Source organism: Melospiza georgiana, chromosome 2 (genome assembly GCF_028018845.1).
Source record: "Melospiza georgiana isolate bMelGeo1 chromosome 2, bMelGeo1.pri, whole genome shotgun sequence".
In the NCBI taxonomy this organism is placed as follows: domain Eukaryota; kingdom Metazoa; phylum Chordata; class Aves; order Passeriformes; family Passerellidae; genus Melospiza; species Melospiza georgiana.
The window spans coordinates 77,755,056-77,775,505 of NC_080431.1; the positions used below are offsets into that span (position 1 = coordinate 77,755,056).

The 20,450-nt window shown below is 48.8% G+C and overlaps 2 protein-coding genes across 2 annotated transcripts in view; both read right to left on the bottom strand.

Moving 5' to 3' along the window:
- The window catches only part of CAPN5 (calpain 5), a 53,103-nt gene that overhangs the window by 4,267 nt on the left and 28,386 nt on the right, over positions 1–20,450 (bottom strand). The window contains exons 3-11 of the mRNA XM_058045182.1: positions 16,882–17,013; positions 7,560–7,768; positions 6,949–7,141; positions 6,198–6,391; positions 5,467–5,544; positions 4,711–4,906; positions 3,513–3,635; positions 2,653–2,849; positions 2,044–2,165 (exon numbers count right to left, since the gene is read on the bottom strand). Coding sequence (XP_057901165.1) covers positions 2,044–2,165; positions 2,653–2,849; positions 3,513–3,635; positions 4,711–4,906; positions 5,467–5,544; positions 6,198–6,391; positions 6,949–7,141; positions 7,560–7,768; positions 16,882–17,013 — 1,444 coding nt within the window. The remainder of the gene's footprint in view (positions 1–2,043; positions 2,166–2,652; positions 2,850–3,512; positions 3,636–4,710; positions 4,907–5,466; positions 5,545–6,197; positions 6,392–6,948; positions 7,142–7,559; positions 7,769–16,881; positions 17,014–20,450) is intronic.
- Positions 13,204–13,683, bottom strand: OMP (olfactory marker protein). Its single transcript, XM_058045183.1, has one exon. The coding sequence runs from the start codon at positions 13,681–13,683 to the stop codon at positions 13,204–13,206; it is 480 nt and encodes a 159-aa protein (XP_057901166.1).

Here is a 20,450-nt window from a genome sequence, read left to right on the forward strand (position 1 = left end):
TGGACTTGGCAGTGCTGAGTTAAAGTTGGACTCCATGACCTTAGAAGGCTTTTCCAACTATTTTCCAACAATTCTATGATTCTATGAAAGGGCTGCCTCTCTTGTCTCCATATTCTACAGGAACACTCCTTCATCACCCCAAACTCTTCTGACCATTGCAGTAAATGTTCCATGGAGGACATGATCCTACTCAAATCTCCTTTCAGCATCTGCTCTCCTAGAGGCAGGCAGAAATAAAACCATGGAGAGGAGAAAGAGGCTCACACAAGGAAATACCAGATGGAGGATGAAGTTGGAGGACCAAGTTCTCATACTACCAGCCCACATCTGGAGGGCACCTGAGCTTCCAGGAGAAGGAAAGAGTCTCTCATTAGTGAATACTTTCACCTTGCCAAACAAGTGCTTATTTTGGGAATTTCAGTAGAGAGAGAGAGGTATTCCTATGAAAATTTAACTGCCAGAATGCATTTTCTTACCATGAACTTTAGTGGCTATGATGGAAACACAGACCAGCTGGATGAGCTTTCTTGTCCAAGGGAAATGTTGAAATGAGGAGGAACAAACAAGCCCCTTCTGAGGGCCAGGGATTTTGATTGCCAGACCACCTCTTTGCTAACTTTCTGTTTGGAAGGACCTGGCTCCCCTGGTGAGACACAGCTGCTGGATTTCACATCTGGTTTTCCAATTTACCTTATCTTTTGGGATGCCCCATTAAATTCTCATATTCCATCAGCCAGGGCCAAATTCCTATCTGCAAATCACTATTTCCAAAGTAGTGTATAAGGCCTGGCCTGGGATGTGTGAGAGATCCAACTGCACTGGAAAACACCAAACACACTGTTGGTGGTGGGAGCTGAACAGCTGGAAAACAGCTGGAAAAAAGCAATTCCCACGGGGTTTTTGTGGAAAAGATGTTTCATGACTCCAGAATCTACAAGAAGGAAAGATAAACCTCCTTGTTTCTCTCTGAAGCGAACACTTCAGAGACCTTTGGCTACACATTTCCCTGCATTGCTAAAGCTGCACTGACCTGTTGTGAATAACACAAGAAAAAACCACATGCCCAGGGTTAAATTCCATCCCCATACACCAGACAGGGTATAAGGACTCCCTTTGTGGCATGTGATAAATAAGCACACTTAACTAGTCCTTGCTTAGAAAAGATCCTACTCGTTACTTTCAGGGATATAGTGACAGGCAGCCCTGATAATAATTATTGGGTGAAAAAAAAGTATAATTTTAATTGAGTTTTATTAGATTTTTAAAATTTTTCAATTTTGATATTTTAAATTCAGCTTGAAAGTGTTTGGCTAAATCCTGCCACAATTACCACATATCCTTGACTCAGGAAATGGGGTAGAAAGGCTAGGATCTGATCTATTTCCAAGGTGGAAAGGTATTTGCTTCTCTAATGGTAGCCTCTAGACCTTTTATCCCCTAGCAATCTTCCAGTACAAGCCATCACTACCACTGGGTTTCCTGGTCCAGAGGCAGACAGAGCATGGGGATCTCACCATGAGCCTCTGTGTGGCTGCAGGACATGGGGAGGTATGGTCCTGCTGCCATCTTCCATGCAGGAAAAGTGATGGATGTCAGAACTGATCTAGATCCACACCATCCCAAAGTGAGCTAAATTTGGCATACCCTCTGCTGATAGGTCATTTATCCAGCCCCCAGTGATGAATACCACACATCAGGCTCGTTCTCTGTCCCTCTTACTAAGAAGCTTTTAAATACAATTCCTGACTTTTACAGCTGCTTATACTTGAGAGGAAAGTTTAGGTTGTTACAGGACCTCTGCTAAGGGCTTTGGGGAAGTTTTGGGAAGGTCCCAGGTAACAGCCTAAATACAATAGCTCCCAGATCATGTCCACCGCAAGAAGTGAGTTTAGCCCTCCATGGACTTTCCCATCCTCTGGTGTATGAATTAAGTATGTTCACAGAAAAAAAAAATCTGAGGATATAAATTCCAGCAATGTCCCACTTCATGAACCACTTCCCAACTCCTCCAGGGCCAGACAACAGGCAGGGAAAGACCAGTACCTCCTTGGGAGTCCTGATTCTTGAGCCCAGCTGCAGCAAGGACATGGATCTGGGATACCACTTGTGGGTAGCCACACATCCCACTCCAGCAGGTGTGTGGTGGCTCATCCAGGGTCAGCTCCCTGCAAGGAAAAACACGTGGCCTTTGAGAGGTTCCCAGTCTTATCCCAAAGAATTTTCTCTGGCACAATGAAGGACTGTACAGGCCATTCATTTAGGTGTTGGACTCAATGACCTTTGGCTGATCCTTGTGGGTCTCTTCCAACTCAGAATATTCTGTGATTTTGTGACTACACACTGTCAGACTCTGTTCCTCACTCCAGTCTCAGCCTAGGTTTGGGATGCTCTCCCATATCATGCTTAGAAGCAGAGTGGGAGCTTCTCTGCATGCCTGTGGAGATACCTGCAAAGATGTCCTGTCTCTTGACCACCCTTAACAGAAAGCCAAGAGCAGCTGCAGGCAAGGCTATGACCACTCAGGAAAAACCACAAATCAAAAGCACAGGGCTGCCTCCAAAGAGCCAATTCCATTCAGGAAAACCACAAATCAAAAGCACAGGGCTGTCTCCAAAGAGCCAATTCCTCCCCATCCCTGCTCGTGCTCCTTACCGGCAATCTGAAGGCACGTCTGTGAAAATCCTGAGAAGGAACTCGCCTTCGTGACCGGGGTCAAAAGTGGTGGGGATGATGACGTAGCGGCCTTCCTTCAGGTCTGTCCTCAGGAAGACGCTGCGGGAGTTGATGTAGATGGAGCTGGCCACCTTCTGCTGCAGCGTGTGCATGCGGTAGTTCCTATTCAGCTCCACCTGGGCAGAGATCACAGCGGATTGTCACTGGCTGAAAATGTACTGGTATCCACCATGGGGGGGAAAAATTGCAAGGATTGAGTCCATAGTGCCAGGAAAGCTGGAGATAAGAGAACCAGGAAAAAGGGTCCCAATTGTGCTGGGTGGAAAACAAGTGTGCATGTGGCTTTCCAAATTCTTTTGACTCAGGGACTCATCTCCTGCATCCCAGCTTAACACTGCAGACCCAGCAAACAACGCATAAGGATTAGTCTAATAGATTTCCACATTTGGAGAGAAAAGACTCATCATTGCTTTTAGCAAGAACTGCACAGAATCACAGAATGGTTCTGGTCGGAAGGGACCTTCAAGATCATCTGGTTTCAATGCCCTGTCATGGCCAGGGACACCTCACACTAGAACAGGTTACTAAGCCACATCCAGCCTGGCCTTGAACATTTCCAAGGACGGGGCATCCACAGCTTTTCTGGGCAACCTGCTGTCCATGCTGTCCCCTTTGATATCCCTCTTCCTCTCTAGAGGAGGGCAGGCTGTGCTGATGGCACCCCAGAAGCACCCTGATAATGCTTAAATGAACAATCTGGTCATGCAGGGCTGGTGCACCACCCCACACCCAGCAAATTTACAGTGGCATTCAGGCCAACATGCAGAACCCCAGCCTACCTTATGGATATCAAAGCCTATGGCCAAGTTCTCTCCTTTGCCCTCTTTGCGACTGGTCCTTTTGGGCTTCTGCTGGATGGAGATCAGCACTTCATCTTCTGCCTTCTTCACATCAAACACATACTAGAAGCAAAGAGAAGAAGGTAAGGGAAATATTTATTAATACAGGATCCCTGGACATGGGTGGGGGTGGACTTAACAGATCCAACATCAGCTTCTCCCAGTCCACCTCCAACCAGGGACAGCCTGGCTTAAAAAGGGTAATACAGAGCTGGAAGCTGGACACAACTCTCCCACATCCTTGATGGCAACTCCTGCAATGGACCAGACCATCCTTCAACTGCTTGTTACATGAAGGACTCAAAAGGACCTGGCTTGTGATCGTGAGAATCCCAGTTTAGAGAGAACAAGACAATTGCAGAGTCATTTATGTTGGAAAAGACTTGTAAGATCACCCACTCCAACCCTTAACCTAGCACTGCCAAGTTCACTGCTAAACCATGTCCCCAAGTGCCACATCCACATGCCTTTTGAATGCTTCCAGAAATGGTGACTGTACCACTGCTCTGGGCAGCCTCTCCTAGAGTCTTTCCCTTCCAATAAAAAAGTTTTCCCTAATATTCAATCTAAACCTTCCCTGGCACAACTTGAGGCTGTTTTCTCTTGTCCTACCACTTGTCACCTGGGAGAAGAGACCAAATCCCATCTGGATATGATCTCCTTTCAGGAAGTTGTAGAGAACCATTAGGTCCCCTTGAGCCTCCTTTACTCCAGAAAAGTCTGTTCCAAGAGATGAACTTCAAGCTAGAAGGAAATGGCTCTATGGGCTACACCTGTCCTGGTAAACTTAACAGCATCAAAGTCTGGGCATAAAAACTGGAAATTCGGACATCCAGATTGTTGGAAATCACTCCTGGCCCGGTTTAACTGGAACCAGCAAACACTGCTACCCACAGTTTGTTGTTCCCTTGTGCCAAGATGCTCTACACTAAGCACTTGGATGCAGTCTCCTTGATAAGAGGGATAATGTTAATAGAGTTGGCCTCCATGCTGGTCATGCTGTGCCAGAGAATTGCCATAAGCACAAATAATGTATTAGAGGTCTGGTAGAGTTTTGGCCTTCTAGGTCCCTGTAGGAGAGTTAAACAATTGGAAGCACACATGAAAGCTCCAGAAGGCCCTCTGCCCCATTACTCACTTGGGGGTTCTGCAGAAAAGTGTCCTTGTGGTTGATGCAGCCTCCAGAGCGGTTTTTCAAGGGGTCACTGCTTCTGGTCCATGCCCCGTGCAGCACTGCCTCCTCCCAGGTCTTGTGGATGCTCAGGTAGGAGGTGTTGATCAGACGGCACTTGATGATGTCCGTGAAGTATTTGCAGAAATCTTCAAAGGTCATCCTGAGTCAGGAAAGGGCAGAACTGGGTTATGCTGCTTCATTCCCTGGAAAAGTACACTTCAGGGACTTTCTTGATCACCTGTTAGAGAGTGTGGGTTGTCTCTGATGGCTGATGAGTAACAAAAGCTATTCATCAGATATTTCCAGAAAAGATGAAGATACCTTTCTCTATGCCTGCAGTAAATACTTCTTGATTTCAAACAACAGATCTGTGTTTTGGAGTGGGAGAAGTAGCACAGTGGCCCTTTTGCCACACAAGAGTAAATGTTGTACTGAATTATTCCTGGTGAGGTTGTGAAGTTCAGCACATTTAGGACAGGTTCTCAGTACCCTGGTGAAATGGTTTGGCCCCTGAGTGGTGCCCTGGAAGAGCACTTTGCAATTCCAGGGCCATGGCCATCAAAAGCCCATGGGCTCAAGCAGGGAGCTTCACTAGAGATCCTACACCTTGGAAGCCTGTTTTCTCTGGCTAGCTGTATGCATGGAAAAGATGTACATGCTCCATGAGGTGGGAGGATGCTGTGAGCACGGTCTGTAGTGACAAACCCAGGAGGGACTCACCAGAACTCTCCATCATCTTCCACTGTCATTCCCATCTTCTCCCTCTCACTTTTACTCACTTTCTGCCACTCCTCAGACCTGTGGGAAGAGACCAAGATCATTACTCAGAGGTAAGGGATATGCAAGAATTTGAGGCACAAGGACTGTATAAAGCCAGTCCCCATGCTGCTCTGGTTAGGTCATCGGCCAAACACATGGGAAGTGCAGCATGGCTTGGAGCTTCAACTTCCTCCCTGACCAGTGGAGTTGAATCCAGTCTGGCAGGGTTTTATTTGGCCAGTACCATCACAGCTCTATCCATAAAGATAACAAATTTGACTGTGGCCAAAGGCTCTGACTGCACCAGCCCTTGGTTCCTCATCTCATCTCCAGCCATCACAGCAGTTGGTGGTGACAGAGGCTGATTCTGTTGGGTGCTCGTTTTGCTGGTATAAGACTGGGAGCACAAAGCTGACCTATGCACATCCTTCACTAGTATGAACGAACATGGAAACACAGAATCACAGAATGGTTTCAGTTGGAAAGGACCTTAAATATGATCTCATTCCAACGCCCCTGCTATGAGTAGGGGAACCCCCCACTAGACCAAGTCACTCAAAGTCCCATCCAACTTCGCCTTGAACATTTCCAGGGATGGAGCATCCACAGCTTCTCTGAGGAACTGTGCCAGTTCCTTACCACCTTCATAGGGAAGAATTTCCCACTGAAACCAGCTGTCCATCCCAACTCACGTGTCACTCCAAGGGCCGTTCCACTCCCGCTCGCCCCACGGGTTGCGCATGCGGATCATGTCCAGCTTCTCTGACTTGAAGAAGGACAGAAGACCATGGCCCAGACGGACCTTCCGCACGTCCGTCACCGCGTACGCGTGGCCCTTCACCAGTCCGCAGGCCAGGCGAGCCTCCATGTCAGCTGCTGACGTGGCCTGGCAGGGGGACACAGACAGTGCTCAGACCAGGGGGACATGACCACCGCTGCAGGGGCTGGGAAAAAAAGCAACTCAGATTTCCCTGCAGATATCTTTAAGCCAAAAATAAGAGCATCAACAGTCAGGGAGAAAGCCAGCTGGTACATCTCAGATGCCATTTTATGTGCTGCATCCCCCCTTTTCTTAATTTGTGTCATGAGGTCTCTGAGCTCCCATACTGGCAACTGATAAAGCTCATATACTGGTTATACTGGGAGGTTTGGAAACCAGCATTTGTAAAGATGCCCAGATGCAGACACCAAAATGCCTTTCTCTAGAGTGGATCCCCTCCTAGCCTTAAAAGAGTGCTGGGATGAATGAGGGCTCTTGGACATAGCAACAAAGAATAAAGAGGGTTGACATTCAGGATTCACTCCTTTTGCCAGCTCCCAGAAGCGGGAACCTTTGGCCACAATTTATCTGATCTAATTTAGAAGTTTCTAACTGTGTAAAACAACTGCATCCTAAAACACCTATTCCCACAGCACTGTGGCCATACTGGCAATGTTGCTTACTTTGATGGAGCAGCTTATGAGGCCTCCCCTGTTGTGCACCTTCAACACGCGCTCAAAGAGGAGGTTGCGCTTGGCTTCATCAGCGATGTAGTCCCCTTCGGTCAGGTCGATAGGCTCAGAGACCCCACCAGTGAAATCCACCAGGGCATCAGCTGTGTTGCCTCCATCCAGCGCCTCATAACAGCCTGACAACCTGAAAGAGGGTGGCAGGGATGGCACAACACTGGCCTGACATTTTAAGGGGTCGGGAACGATTCTTGGGGCAACCTCAAGAATGGAGATTGCAGTTGACCTTCAAGTGGGAGAGGACAGCAAACTAGGGTGAAAAAATAGGACCCACATTCCTTGCTGCACTCTTGGACCAATGTAAAAGGAACTTTAAATCTCTAGAATAGGTGTTACTTAAAGAAACATTGAAGGGTGTTTTGCTTTGAGGGTAAATTAGGGCTAGAGAAGGGTTTTTTTCCTCAGTGTTTGTCTGTTTGAGTCATGTACTACTTCTCCACAGCAAAGATGTTGTTTTCACTGCTGCAAACTAGCTGGTGAATGAACAGAGAGGAAAATCAGAGTGCCCAGGTCCCACTTTATCCTACAACTGCCTGGGTACCTACTTGGCATAAGCTTTCTCCACCAAGGCACACCAGAACTCATTCCTGGAGTTGGAGTGGCAGTAGATGAGCTGATTGTGGAGTGTGGGCAGGCGGTCATCAATCACCACATCCAGCCACTGACCAAAACGCCAGAACTGGAAGTGGAAGATCCCCACGTAGCTCTCGGGTTTCTCAGGGTTCCACTCCTGCTCCTTCCAGTCTGGGATGACCTGCAGAAGAAGAGGCACACATCCCCAAATTATTCCCTTTTTTTGGTGGGATTGACTCTCATCCTGGCACTAATGCAGACAATATCAAAGACAAGGAAGATTATGAGGGGGATGGACTTGCTTACAGTCAGCTGGGGCCAGATTTTGGACCTGGTTCTGCCAATGCAGACTAGATTATCATCTACTGGAATAGCTTAGACTTCTCTGTCCCTTGGAAGGAGAAGTTAAAGATCTTTGTCCTCTTTCTTATAAACCTACCTTGGACATCTGCTGCTATCTACTTCTGTAGACAGGTGTGGGATCTCAGCACCTCAGGATGGAGGTGCAGAGTGGCCAAGAACACCCTTGGGGGGCTCGGGAGTCCTGGAATGTTGCCAGAAGTGTCTGGTGGCTGGACTTTGATCCTACACAGGAGATGACACCTGTTTGAGGACTGGGAGGATTTTACTGGGTGAATGGTGAAGGGATAAGTTAATTAGAGTGTAGAACACAGGGTTTAGGATTTCTGTACAGGGGAGTCTAAAGAAGTAAGATGGAGGAATTGGGGCGTGTCCTGTTCTTCTTCTTCTTCTTCTTCTTCTTCTTCTTGGCCTCCATCCTCTGTGGTGATGGTGGCACTTTGGGATTGGTCTTTACTAGAAGTGCACCAGTTAATAAGGGTAGAAGGTATTGGGGAAAAATTATAAATATTGTATACGTAACTTCGGGTATAAAGATAAGTGACCGCCCTGGGGGCTTTCAGTGTGCTCATGGCTGACTTGCTGTGCAGACCTCTGTTAGGCTGAAAGAAAATCTTTTAGATAAACAATTAATAAACACCGAGACCGAAACAAGATCAGAAGTCTCTCCTCGTCCTTTGAAGCGCCGGGCTGTCCAAGGCCACCCTGGGCCTTTCCAGGCCACCTAAACAGCCGAGAAACCGAGCAAGTGGCGTCCCTGAGCTATCTCTGGTCATAAATCAGCTGGGAAATCGACAGACAGGCTATTGGAGCAGATGAGTTCTTTGCCTAACCAGGGATGGTTATTTTTATGACCGTGTCTTTTGGTTTATTTAGTGTCAGTAGGGTACCACTAACAAAGAGCACCTTCTTTGATTCTCCTACTTGATTCTGGTGTGACTTGACTGGCCCAAGAACAAGTGTGGTCTTCATCTACCTAGTGCCAACAAAGATACATGCAGCAGATACTCTGCATGAGCCTACTCAGTTAAGTAAAAGTGGGAAATGCAGGATCCCCATTCCCTCAAGGTCTCCATTCTTTCCTGTCAAGACCTACCAAACTCACCCAGGCAAGCACAGGGAGGTGATTTGATGAAAGATAGAAAAGAAGGCCTGAGGTGAAAGAAGCCCTAGAGCAGCTGAGGGTCAGAGGAGGCACAGGTTTGGTGTCATTGCCAGCAGGACAGGCACAAGCAAAGAGGAACTGCCAAAGTCCATAGCCCGTCATGGCTGCAGGCACCACCACCTCTGCTTTGGATGGAAAATTCACCCAACAGGTGGGACAGAACACACCCAACAGCCAGGCACAGAGGGCACATGCAGGGGGATCTGCATCTTGTTTGGAACAAGGATACAGAGGCACAAGGCAAGGCAACACCACACCACAGTTTAGCTTTTGCTGAGTCTGGAGGCAGTGTGGTTTTACTGCATGGCCAGGGTAGGCTGTGAGGCCATATGTGGTTACTGCAGCTGATGGCTGTCAAGGACTGACTTACACAGCAGCAGTGAACTGACTGACTGTCCACAGCCCTGCTACTCCACTTACCTGCTCCCAAAGGATCATGAGCTCAGTGACAAAAAACCCCAAAGTGTCCATGCAAGCATGCGTTATGTTATTATGTTCCAATACACCAAATAATCCCTTTTCTGTGGACAGCTGAGGGGATGGGATAGGAGAGGACACAGCTACATTGCATGGAAACAGCCTCACAAGAAGTCACAAAGGTGGTGAAACCACCTTTACTGTCTACCCTTGTCCAGCTGACAGAGCTGCTTTGTTTTTGTTGTTGTTCATTTGTTTTTTGTTTGGTTGGGGTCTTTTTTCTGGTTTTTTTTTTTTTTTTGTCTGCTGTCACAAAGCAGGAATTGTGCAGAGAGAATTCCCTCTGAAGAGCCCCCTGACTCCTTAGCTACCAGCAATGATCTAGTCCAGGGCTCTTATTGCTCCTACACTGAAATATTAATGATGCCATCAGCCCTGCAAGCTCACAGCCACTCTTTAGTCATATGGATCAATAGAAGCAGAGCAGACAAAGCCATGAAACAGAGCCACATTTGGAGGGTTTGGGGCTTTATACGAGTGCTAACAACTGTGCCCCAGAGTCCTCTCTGGAGACTGCCAGGAGAGGTCAGCCAGCCCTCCATCAGTGCCCATGGATTACCTCCTGACTGGAGCTCATCCTAATGAATTGTCATAGGGAGCTGTTGTGATAATCAACTTGCTATTAATGTGGGCTTAGAAATGATCCCAGCATTGATCAGAGGCAGCTTGTCTGCCAGAGCTGGTAGTGACAGCTTCCAGCTGGCTGGGTCTGAGGCTTGCTCCTACTGTCACTGGTGGCAGGACACACAGGTCCCCACCATCCCACTCATTTCTTCCCTTGGGAACAGCTCTGGGAACATCCTCCAACACTGAAGGCAGCAAAAATGGTCAGCTTTCATCCAGAGCAGGGTCCAGGAGCAAGGACTGGTTGTATTTCTACCCTGACCCAGGAGGAAACGAGGGAGTCTGATCTCCACAGGTGTTCCCTGCTGGAAAGTGTGGCCATAGACCACCCCTCCCAGGAACCCAAGAAGTCCTGCACTCAGCTTGGTTGTGCTACACTGGGGTAGTGCAAACCACATTTTTCTTCTTCACCCAGCTGTGCTGCTTTTTCCTTAGGGGTTCACAAAATCTGGAGCTGCAACACCATTTAGTGCAACAAATTTACAGTGAAAGGGTTCAGAGATGGGTAAATTGGGAGCTCAAAAATGCCAGGTTCACCTCCCTAAGCTGATTTAGGGCTCTTTTTCAATTTTCTTAAGAGTCACTAGATAAGAGAAAAAGTACCTGTGACCCTGGAAAAAAAACCTCCCTGATTAGAAGGAGAAATTGGTACATGCCAAGTTCTCCAAGCTTTGTGCTGGGAACTTGCCAGTTCAGAATAAGGAGAGAGGCACCCAGCTGTACTACTCTGCTGGGCTGTGGTACAAAGTGGGATGAAATTGCCCTGGGAGATGGGACAGGGTGATGTATCTGAAAGTTTTTATACTGAAACTGTGCAGGGATAGTTTCAGTGACTGGCAAAAAAAGGCTCATCTTCCCTGCAGCAGACAGAGATCACACTGGTCCACTCATTCTCTCCCCAGTTCTGAAGGAAACAAGGATCCACCTGAGAATCACTTCCCCTTCTATGCCCAGCTTCAACCCCCTCTTGACCACAAAAAATCTGCTCAATACTCCATGAAACCTTTCAGAGAAGAAAGTAAATGTTCATCTTAAATTTTACAGGAAGTAAGGGGCTCAAGAATACCAATATTGAGCTGAAATTTGGTGCTTTATTGTGTGTAGGATTAGGGCAGCTGCCAAAAGGAGCATGAAGAAGACACAAACAGCCTCAATCCTTAAGGGGAACCCATTGTCCAGGCTTTTATTTACTGTGGTACACCAATACCCAGTGAAATATCTGCAGCAAGAACTCTACCCTAGCAACATAGCAATGGCATATTGTGAGACTTAGCATGCAATAACCCCTTTGGACGTTGCCAGTGGCTCCTGTTATTTGGTCTAAAGTGGTTTGTAGTCAGGAACTCTGCTCTGGGATGTACAAGGAGGGGTTTTCTACCCGGACCCTAGAGGGTGTTTGGCCAAGCAGGGATGCATCCACTTTACTCACCGAGCCCAGCATTTCTTGGGGTCTAAACAAAGATATCAACTTGTCTGGCAATGGCCATGGCATGGCCGTAGGATTTGGTGGTTGCTGGGCCTTGGTTTTAGGCAAGATTCAGAGCTCCCACCATCTCTTCAACCAGCAGCTGATCTGCTTTCTCTCTCCTCTCTGCCTGGCATAACTTGTGCATGCCATTTTATACATTATTGTTGGGCTAGGGAAGGCATAGGGTTTGCATCTCTGGAGGTTTGGAGAAGAGGTTGGACTCTTTTTGGGGCTGGTCTTCCTAAGTTCACAGGCCACAGGTACAAAGTCACTTTGCCCTGGCTTTCCCATCACTGCTCTCTCCTTACTCATCTTGGGAGGATGTCAGGCCACCCCTTGAGGAGTACTCACACACATTTGAGTGCAATCTGAGCAGAGGACCAACTGTGATAACACTTAGCTCTTTCAAGGGACTTTTCAATCTGTGTGTCTCAAGAAGCTTCATTGAAGTACTCTCCATTTTTTGGTGGAACAAAAGGAAACATCCAAATGTACTAGTTTACTTGCAGTCATGGGGCACTCAGGGCAAAAACACTCTCCTGTTCCAATACTTATAAATGTATCACTCCCCTCTGCTCCCCTGGTCACCCTTCCCTGTGTCTTCAGGGACAGAAGCAGCAGGTTCCTGCTCTGTGGCTTGCAAAGTGCTCTGCAGCCTCACGGCTCTCTGTAGACACTTCAGAGTAAATATTTTCATGGATGCTTTAAGGACAGAACAAAGCACAAATTAGCTCTGCTGCAGAGGACTCATTGCTGGCCTAGGCCACTCTGAGCTGCTGGCTCAGCCCACACACACACACACCTGCTCCATCCATCTTGGACCAACAAATTCTACCCTCCCCCAGCAAGAAATGGTGGCAGTGGTCAGAAAAGGCTGGTCCAACCTCCCCATTAGTCCAGTGGGTTTACAATCTGCAGAACACATTGAGTGAGTCCAGGTGTATGTACTTCAGCTTCACAGCAAGGTGGACTCTCCATGGGACTGGTCTTCAGAGACTCCAAGCAGCCACAGCAGCAGCACAAGTCATCAGAGCCTGCAAGCACTCAGCACCTTGCAAGGAGAGGAACTCCATCACAAACAATGGCTAGGATGGAAACTGGAAAGCAGGGCTCTCTCCAGGGGTCCCTGATGGTTTCTGGTATGGCAATTACTCATTTTTCCAATGGGTTTTTGGTGTGCAGTTGCTACAGTGAGCGGACAGGGCAGCCTTGTATTTCCAAGCCAGTGAGACCCTGTGTGAATCCCTGATGAATTCACAAGCACACAGTCTTATACTCCAGGCAAATGCAGCAGGAAGCTCATGGTCCCCTTCTCCCCATCATTTGGACAGAAGACAGCACATTTGGGGAATATTTCACAGGGCTGAGGGGCTCCAGAAGCACTGAGCTGTTCTCTGCTTTACCACAGTGCTGGCTCTCATTAAAAAGAAAAAAAAAGAAAAAAAAAAAAGATGCAAAAATGGAACAAAGAACTGAACTGAAAGAAACATAGCTGGAAGGAGAAAAGCTGAGCAAGAGGGGATCAGGCTTTAAAAACAATGGAGCCTTTCAGCTGAGCTGGTTCGAGGCCGCCAGTGAAAGTGAGGAGAAAATACATCACCTTGCGGATCTGGGCTAGCTCTGCTATCCTCTCCCCAAACTCCTGGGCATCTGCCTCATTGCACAGCACCTCCTCGGCCCCCGGCTTCTTCCAGAAGATTCCCACTGGCTCCAGCAGCTGCCGGTTCATCAGGTGGGTGAGGTCGGGAGTCCAGAGCTGGGAGGTGCCCGTCACCGTGACCTTGCCGGGTCTCTCCAGCTGCACGTCCCAGCGGAGGAAGCGCAGCTGGTGCTGCTGGATGAAATCCACTCGGAAGATGTGCTCATTGGGATGCAGCAGCCTCTCCCCGTCCTGGGCCCTCACGTTCCTTTGCTGCAGGCTCTGGAACCGCAGCCGCATGCGCCGCGTCAGCTGCTCGTCGCAGGTGAAGGGCAGCTCCAGCGTCCCTGCCCCAGCCGCCATCACCCTGCCCGCTCCTCTGCTCCGTCCTCAGCAGCGTGTGGCTCTCAAACGGGACACGCACGGGGAAGGATCAGACAGGCCCTGGAGCTGGTGTCCCTTCTCCACAGTCACAGCAGTGCCAGGCAACCTGGCCCAGTGACGCAAAACACCCCTGGGGCTTCCCCTGAGCGCCTCCCGACTCATCTGCAGATCCAGAGCTGTTGGTGCTGCTGTGCACGATAATCTACAGGGAGGGGATGTCTCATGTCAGCCTCCCCAGTAACATCCCTGACAACCATGGCTCATTAGCCCAAAACAAAGCCAGGGATGCCACCTTGGGAGGGATGAGGGGTAGTGGTTTTCTCTGAGTGTAGGTTCAGGGCTAACTCAGGCTGGAATGAGACTCTGGAGGAGTCTGGTCCAAGCTACTGCTCAAAGCAGGACTGACTTCAGAGTTAAATCAGTCATGTTTCTCTGGGCTTCATTCAGTCCATCTCCATGGAGAGAGGTCCCACAGCCTCTGTGAGCCCTGTTCCAGGGTGTGACTGAGCTCATGCAGTAGATAAGCTGCAGCTTGTGCTGCTGTCCTTTGTCCTCTGGCTGTGCATCCCCACAAGATCCTGGCTCCATCTTGTCCACACTCCCCTATCCAGGCAGGATGGAGCTCTGAGCAACAAGGTCCAGTGTCAGGTGTTTCTGCCCACGGCAGGAGGGATGGAGCTAGATGACCTTTAAAGGTTCCTTCCAAGCCAAACCATTCTGTGATTCTACAATCAAGTAGCTACACACAGCAATTAGCTCTGTTTTACCTTCTCTCCTCCTGGATGTACAAACCCACTTTCCTCCTGACCATTTTGGTGGCCTCCATCAGGCTGTGCCATCCAGAAAAAGACAGGAGGGTCCCAAGGGACAAATTGACTATAAGTCAATGAATAGCAAACTAACATGACCATCATGCTCTTTTCTGCATGGCACAGCTGGCAGGAACCAGACACCACACTGCTCCTGCAGCAGCAAATCAGCACTAGCATCCTGGCATGGTTTTGCCTCTCATTTTCATGTCTCCACTTCTTTTCATAAAAGCCAGACACATCTGAAGGGTCATAGAAAGGGTGTTACAGAGCCAGATCACACCTAGAACCATGTAGGGTCATCCAAGACTCAGGAATTTAGAAAATAGCTCTCAACTACATTCCAGTACCCCATTCCCAGTCAGTGATTCACACCACACAGGCATAATGGGAAGCAGGGACATGGAGAAAGCAAGGTGGAAGAAAATGTTTGAATAAAATAACCTCCTAGGATCCCCAGTGATGTGCCAGTCTGCCTTATTTTCTTGAAGGTATTCCCCCTCCCCACACTTAAGAGAGACAGTTTCACTGAGTGAAATGGAGCAAGGGACATGCAGAGCCTATGTTACATCCTGGTGCACACCAGGAACACATTTTCTAGTAGCCATGGGTGATCTGGGCCAAGATTCCTGGGCTGATATTTCAGAGATACTAAAGCCTGCATCAGCATCTCTCAGTTTTTGCCAGACCCCCAAATAGAGACAACATGTGATAACATTGCATGTGTAATCACACCTAGGACCAAGGGGCCCATTATTTCTGTCTCTGAGATCTTCAGCAAATAAGAAATTATTTACTGTGAGCATGGTGAGACACTGACACAAGTGGCTCACAGAATTTGTGGATGCCCCATCCCTGGAAGTGTTCAAGGTCAGGTTGGATGGGGCTTTGAGCAACCTGGTCTAGTGAAAAGTGCCCCTGCCAGTGGCAGGGGAGCTGGAATTAAATGGTCATTAGGGTCCCTTCCAACCTTTATAATTCTATAAATCAAACCTTTCTGAAAGAAAAGAGAAGGCAGGTAAAAAAAGCCTCTGAGAGTTAAAGTAATGGAAAATGAGAAGTCACAAACACCCACAGCCAAATTGCCAAGGGAGGAAAAGCAGTGCCCGGCAAACTGAAATAATGAAGTGTCCAAAGGGACCCAGCCTCTGTTTGGCTGGCATTTCCCAGGGCAGAGCTGGAAGTGAATGGTGAGGAAGGATGACAACTTGCCCACTCACCCTTGGGGGATGTTGATGGTGAGGAACAAGCTAAACAACCCTGTGCATCACCCTTGTGATGAGAGCCACAGCAGACACCACAGCCACCATGGCAGGAAGTAATTTTGCTTATCTAGAAGGCAACAACAGCTATCCTGCTCACATATAAATAAAACCTTCGATTGTAACAAAAAATGGGGATGCTGCAAGAAATCCCTGAGCCTGGTGTTCATGCTCACCACAGGAAGCAGAGACTGGAAGAACCACAATACCCAGGGCAGATGTAAAGGTGTGGGGTGAAGGAAGGCTGTAGGAGCTGTGGGTGAAGGAGGTGGTGCAGCCCGCACACACTGGCTGCCTTTTACAGTAAAATCTGGGAAAAGCTGCTTGCAACTTGCTGGTCTCTTGACACGCACCTGCACCAGAGGCTGAAGTCCCCCTGCCTTGGCTTTCACAGGGCTGACATCTTGCACAGCTGAGGCCATGGTGCAGATGGGCACAGACTGTACAAGGATGTGGCACTGAGCACCTCCCTCTCCCTGTACCTCTCTGCTTGCTCCCCAGGCCTGCAGCCCCTCGCCCTGCTGCAGCTCTTTAGTGGTTTTCTGGCACACAGGACATTCCCCTTGCAACCCACACGTGAAGGAACACTTCCACATGGTGACATGCAGCCATGGGACAGGCCAGGGATGTGTGCTTTCGCAAGCAGCGACTTGGGAGAGATGCTAACAGCCTGAAATCAACCTTCCTGCCCCAGCATGAGGTGTCTCACTGCCAAGGTGAGACACAGTAAACAGCCAAAGAGAGGGGACACCATGGGAACAAGGGAAACAGGGCCTAATGCTGCAATTCAATCATCCTGAATTTTGTTCTTATTCTTAATTTTTGGATTGTTTTGGTATTCAAAGGGTCAAATTTGGGATCTGAAAAACAGGATGGGATTTGATCCACTTGGTTAAGGAGAAACTGGCCAAGGCTTTGTTTGGAGTGTGGTGACTGCAGTCATGATGACCAATGTCCTTTGCAAGACAGTCTTTTAAGGGAGATTTTTGCACATTATCAGCTTTTCAGGACATGAGGCATCTCTGAGAACCAGTTTTTGACCTGGACAAACACAATGCGAAGCCAAGGTGTTGACAGGCTCTCCCCTGGCATGGGACACCACTCACCTTCTGCCACAGAGACTCCCGGGATGCCAGGGAGGAGCAGGCAGCCACGAACCAGCAGTTCCCAACCTGGCCCTGGTGCAAGTCATGGGAGCTGATCCCATCCACAAAGAGACGTGGATCATTGCAGATTTCCTGTGGGACAGGAGAAAAACTGGCTCAGTGAACAGACAGAGAAATACAGGGAAATCAGGAGTGGGGCTTCTTGGCAAAGGCAAGTCACTTTCTCTCTTCTTCAGGCTCTATGCAAACCTGACCTGCAGCTTTCTGCTGGCCTTGCTCATCAGGCTGGTGGCAGAAGGACCCTGCCCTGCCTGCTGCTCTCACCAGGACATGGGCAGCATCACAACACCTACTCCCCATTCTGTCCCAGCACCAGGGCAGCTTTGTCATAATTATCTCTGTTGATAATATAGTTTCACACCATTACTGCCCTTCTAAGTCTCCTCTCAGATGCCTCTACGCTGTGACTGCTTTTCAAAGAGTGAAGGATCTGCTCTTCCAGATCCTAGCACAGCAGATACAAAAATTTCGATGAGCCAAAAGCTTTGTAGCTGAGCCAGAAGGATTAAATACTCATTCTGCCACCAAAACCAGGATGGTGGATTGTGCATAGACACCATGGATGGAGAAACTTGGGTAGGAGCCAGCAGGGAGGTAAGCTCATCCCTCCAACCATGCACCAAGACCATCAGCTTTTCTCTGCCTGGCTCCTGTCAGGCTGCCCTCCCTGCTTCCCACTCCCACTTAGAGCCTGGCCAAGAAAGCACTTTAAATAACAGAGGGTGTTGAGCAAGCTTCAGGTGACACATTGCTTTTTTAAAAAGGACTTTTTTCCTGCTCAGTCCTGTTTCTAAGTTCACAAACAGCTGGAGGCTGGGAGAAGATGGGACAGACAAAGAGCTGAAAGAATCTTTTCCCCTTTGCTATTACATTTAAGCTGAAGAGGATAAAGGAAAAGCAGATTATTATTCTTCCCCCACACCTCCCAATTTTGCAGGCTGGTTGTACCCAGAATAAATTGCCCCCCCTCCCCTGACTTTGCATATGAGGACTTGTATTACCTCTACCCATAGATTTATGGAAGGGCTTGGGTTGGGAGGGACTCTAAAGATCATCATGTTCCAAACCCTGCACTCCATGCAGAGACCCCACACTAGATTATGTTGCCTAAGGCCCCACCACAGGGATAGAAACCATAGGCACCTCCAGCCAGCAGCAAATACCTCCAAGTTAACCTGACACAAACTGGCCAGGATGAGAGCCAAGGCAAAGGACTAATCCCTGAAGCTGGCGGTGCAGGGTGTTGGGATGAGCGCTAGGGGGAGGCAAGCTGACAGCAGCGAGGGCAGGAGCCACCGGCGCCTCCCGGCATCGCCGAGCGCACACAGGGATGGGAGAGGAGCGGGCTCAGCTCCTGCCTCACTGCACCGGGAAAGCTCCAGCACTGGGGATGTGTCTGCTGCTGGGGGTGTCTGTGAGATCTGCTCCTTGTGATCCTGCTCTTTATCTATCCCATCTGAGGGCCACAGCTGCCCCTTCTGCCCTTGGGTGGATATGAGGATTACAGTAAAGGAGTTGCTTGGTATTACACAGACAGGGGAGAAACACAGAGACACAAAATGGTCTGGGTTGGAAGGAATCTCTTAAAGCCTATCTACTCCAATAAGTGAGGACACCATCAACTGGATCAGGTTGTTCAGAGCTCAGTCCAAGCTGACCTTGAGTGTTTCCGGGGGCTGGGACATTGCTCACCTCTCTGGGCAAGCGGAGCCGGTGTCTGACCACCCTCTTTGTAAAAACCTTCTTCCTCATAGGTAGCCTAAATCAACTGTCCTTCAGTTTAAAACCACTACTCTTTGTCCTGTCTCAACAGGCCCTGCTAAAAAGTTTGTCCCCACGTTTCTTACAAGCCACTCTTGAGTACTGAGAAGCTGCAGTGAGGTCTGCCCTGGAGTGCAGAGCTGGGCTACCATGCTCCCCTGCAGAAGGCCCACACACCACACTCAAGCCCTGGGACTGAGCCCGGTCCCAGTGATCCTAAGCACAGAGTCACCAAATCAATGTGGTTATAAGGAATTTCTGGACATCATCCAGTCCACACCCCCTAATCAAAGCAGGGTCAGCTACAGCAGGTTGCTCAGGACTGTGTTCAGTCAGGTTTTGAGTATCTCCAGGAATGGAGACTTTGCAACCTCTCTGGGAAGCCTGTGCCAGTTTTTGGACCACCCTCACAATATCCAGTCTTTTCTCATACTTAAATGGAATTTCCTGGTTTTCAGTTTGCACACACAATCTCCTGTGCTGTCACTGGGCACCACTGAGAAGTTTGCCTCTGTCTCCTTCATTCCCAGCTCTCCAGTATTTATGGACATTGTTAAGATTCCCCTGAGCCTTCTCTTCTCCAGAGTGAAAAATCACACAACCATTAGGAAGACCTCTAAGATCATGGAATCCAGCCATTCACCCAGCACTGCCAAGCCCACCACTAAACCATGTCTCTCAGCACCACATCTGTACTTTTCTTGAATATTTCTAGAGATGGTGATTTCACTGCTTTCTTGTTCCAATTCTTGAACACCCTTTCAGTGATGAAATGTTTTCTAATATCCAATCCTTCTAAAGGGGAGGGCAGCATTGCCTCCTTGTTCTAATGCCATGGAACTGATTCTGTCAGGATCAGTCTCATCCATGGGTCAGTCTCCCCAGCAAAACCCCCTGGGAAGGTTTGCCATATTCCTTAGACTGGAGCTTACCAATATTAAATTATTTGGATTCTTCAGTCCGTATTGAAGCTTCTGAGTTTCCACTCATACATTTTGTACCTGGTGTAGACTGTGCGGCCTCAATCCACTGGGATGACATTCCCTGTATTCTTTCTGGCTCTATTGAGTGGGAGCCAAGGACTAAGGCACTGTTTAAGCCAGGCTGCAATGCCCCAGGACTGCATGGAGCACAGTGGGGCCCTAGTGTGTGATGCAGAGCACACTTGGAGCCATGGAGCACCATGCCTACGTACAGAAGTGGTTGATGGACAAGATACCAGTGGGAACTAGGTCAAAAAGCCAAGAAAAGCTTTGGAACATTTAGTGCTCCTTTTCCTGTGAAAAGTGCTGGAAGTGATAAGGAGCTTGCTCTGCAGCCAGATGGAATTACAGGGCCTGGGATTTGCATGTGCAAAGGGAGGAGGGAAGCAGAGATCCCCAGACCAGAGAAGGTCATGACCTTGGTTTCCTCCCCTCCCTGCCACGCAGCAGACAGAATCCAGGTGAGCAATAACATTTATCCAGGCAGCAAACAGCACGTCACCCTCCCAGCACCATGACCCTGAGAGGGGAGGGCAGCACACCAACATCTACACCCACACACACCCTGGGGCCTTCTGGGTTCAGGCTTCAGCCACTGCAGAACCAGCTCAAACTGCCTCTTGCCACTTGAGGCTCCAGCAGGCAGGAACTCCATCCTGTCCTTCATTTATCACAGCCTGATCCTGGTTGCTCCTGGTCTGGACACAGATGGAGAGCAGGAAGGAACAGGGAGGGGAAGCCAAAAGCCATGGCTGCAGGGAAGCA

Excerpts from the sequence above, each read along its gene's own strand:
- OMP (XM_058045183.1), bottom strand. The coding sequence starts at position 13,683 with ATGGCGGCTGGGGCAGGGACGCTGGAGCTGCCCTTCACCTGCGACGAG.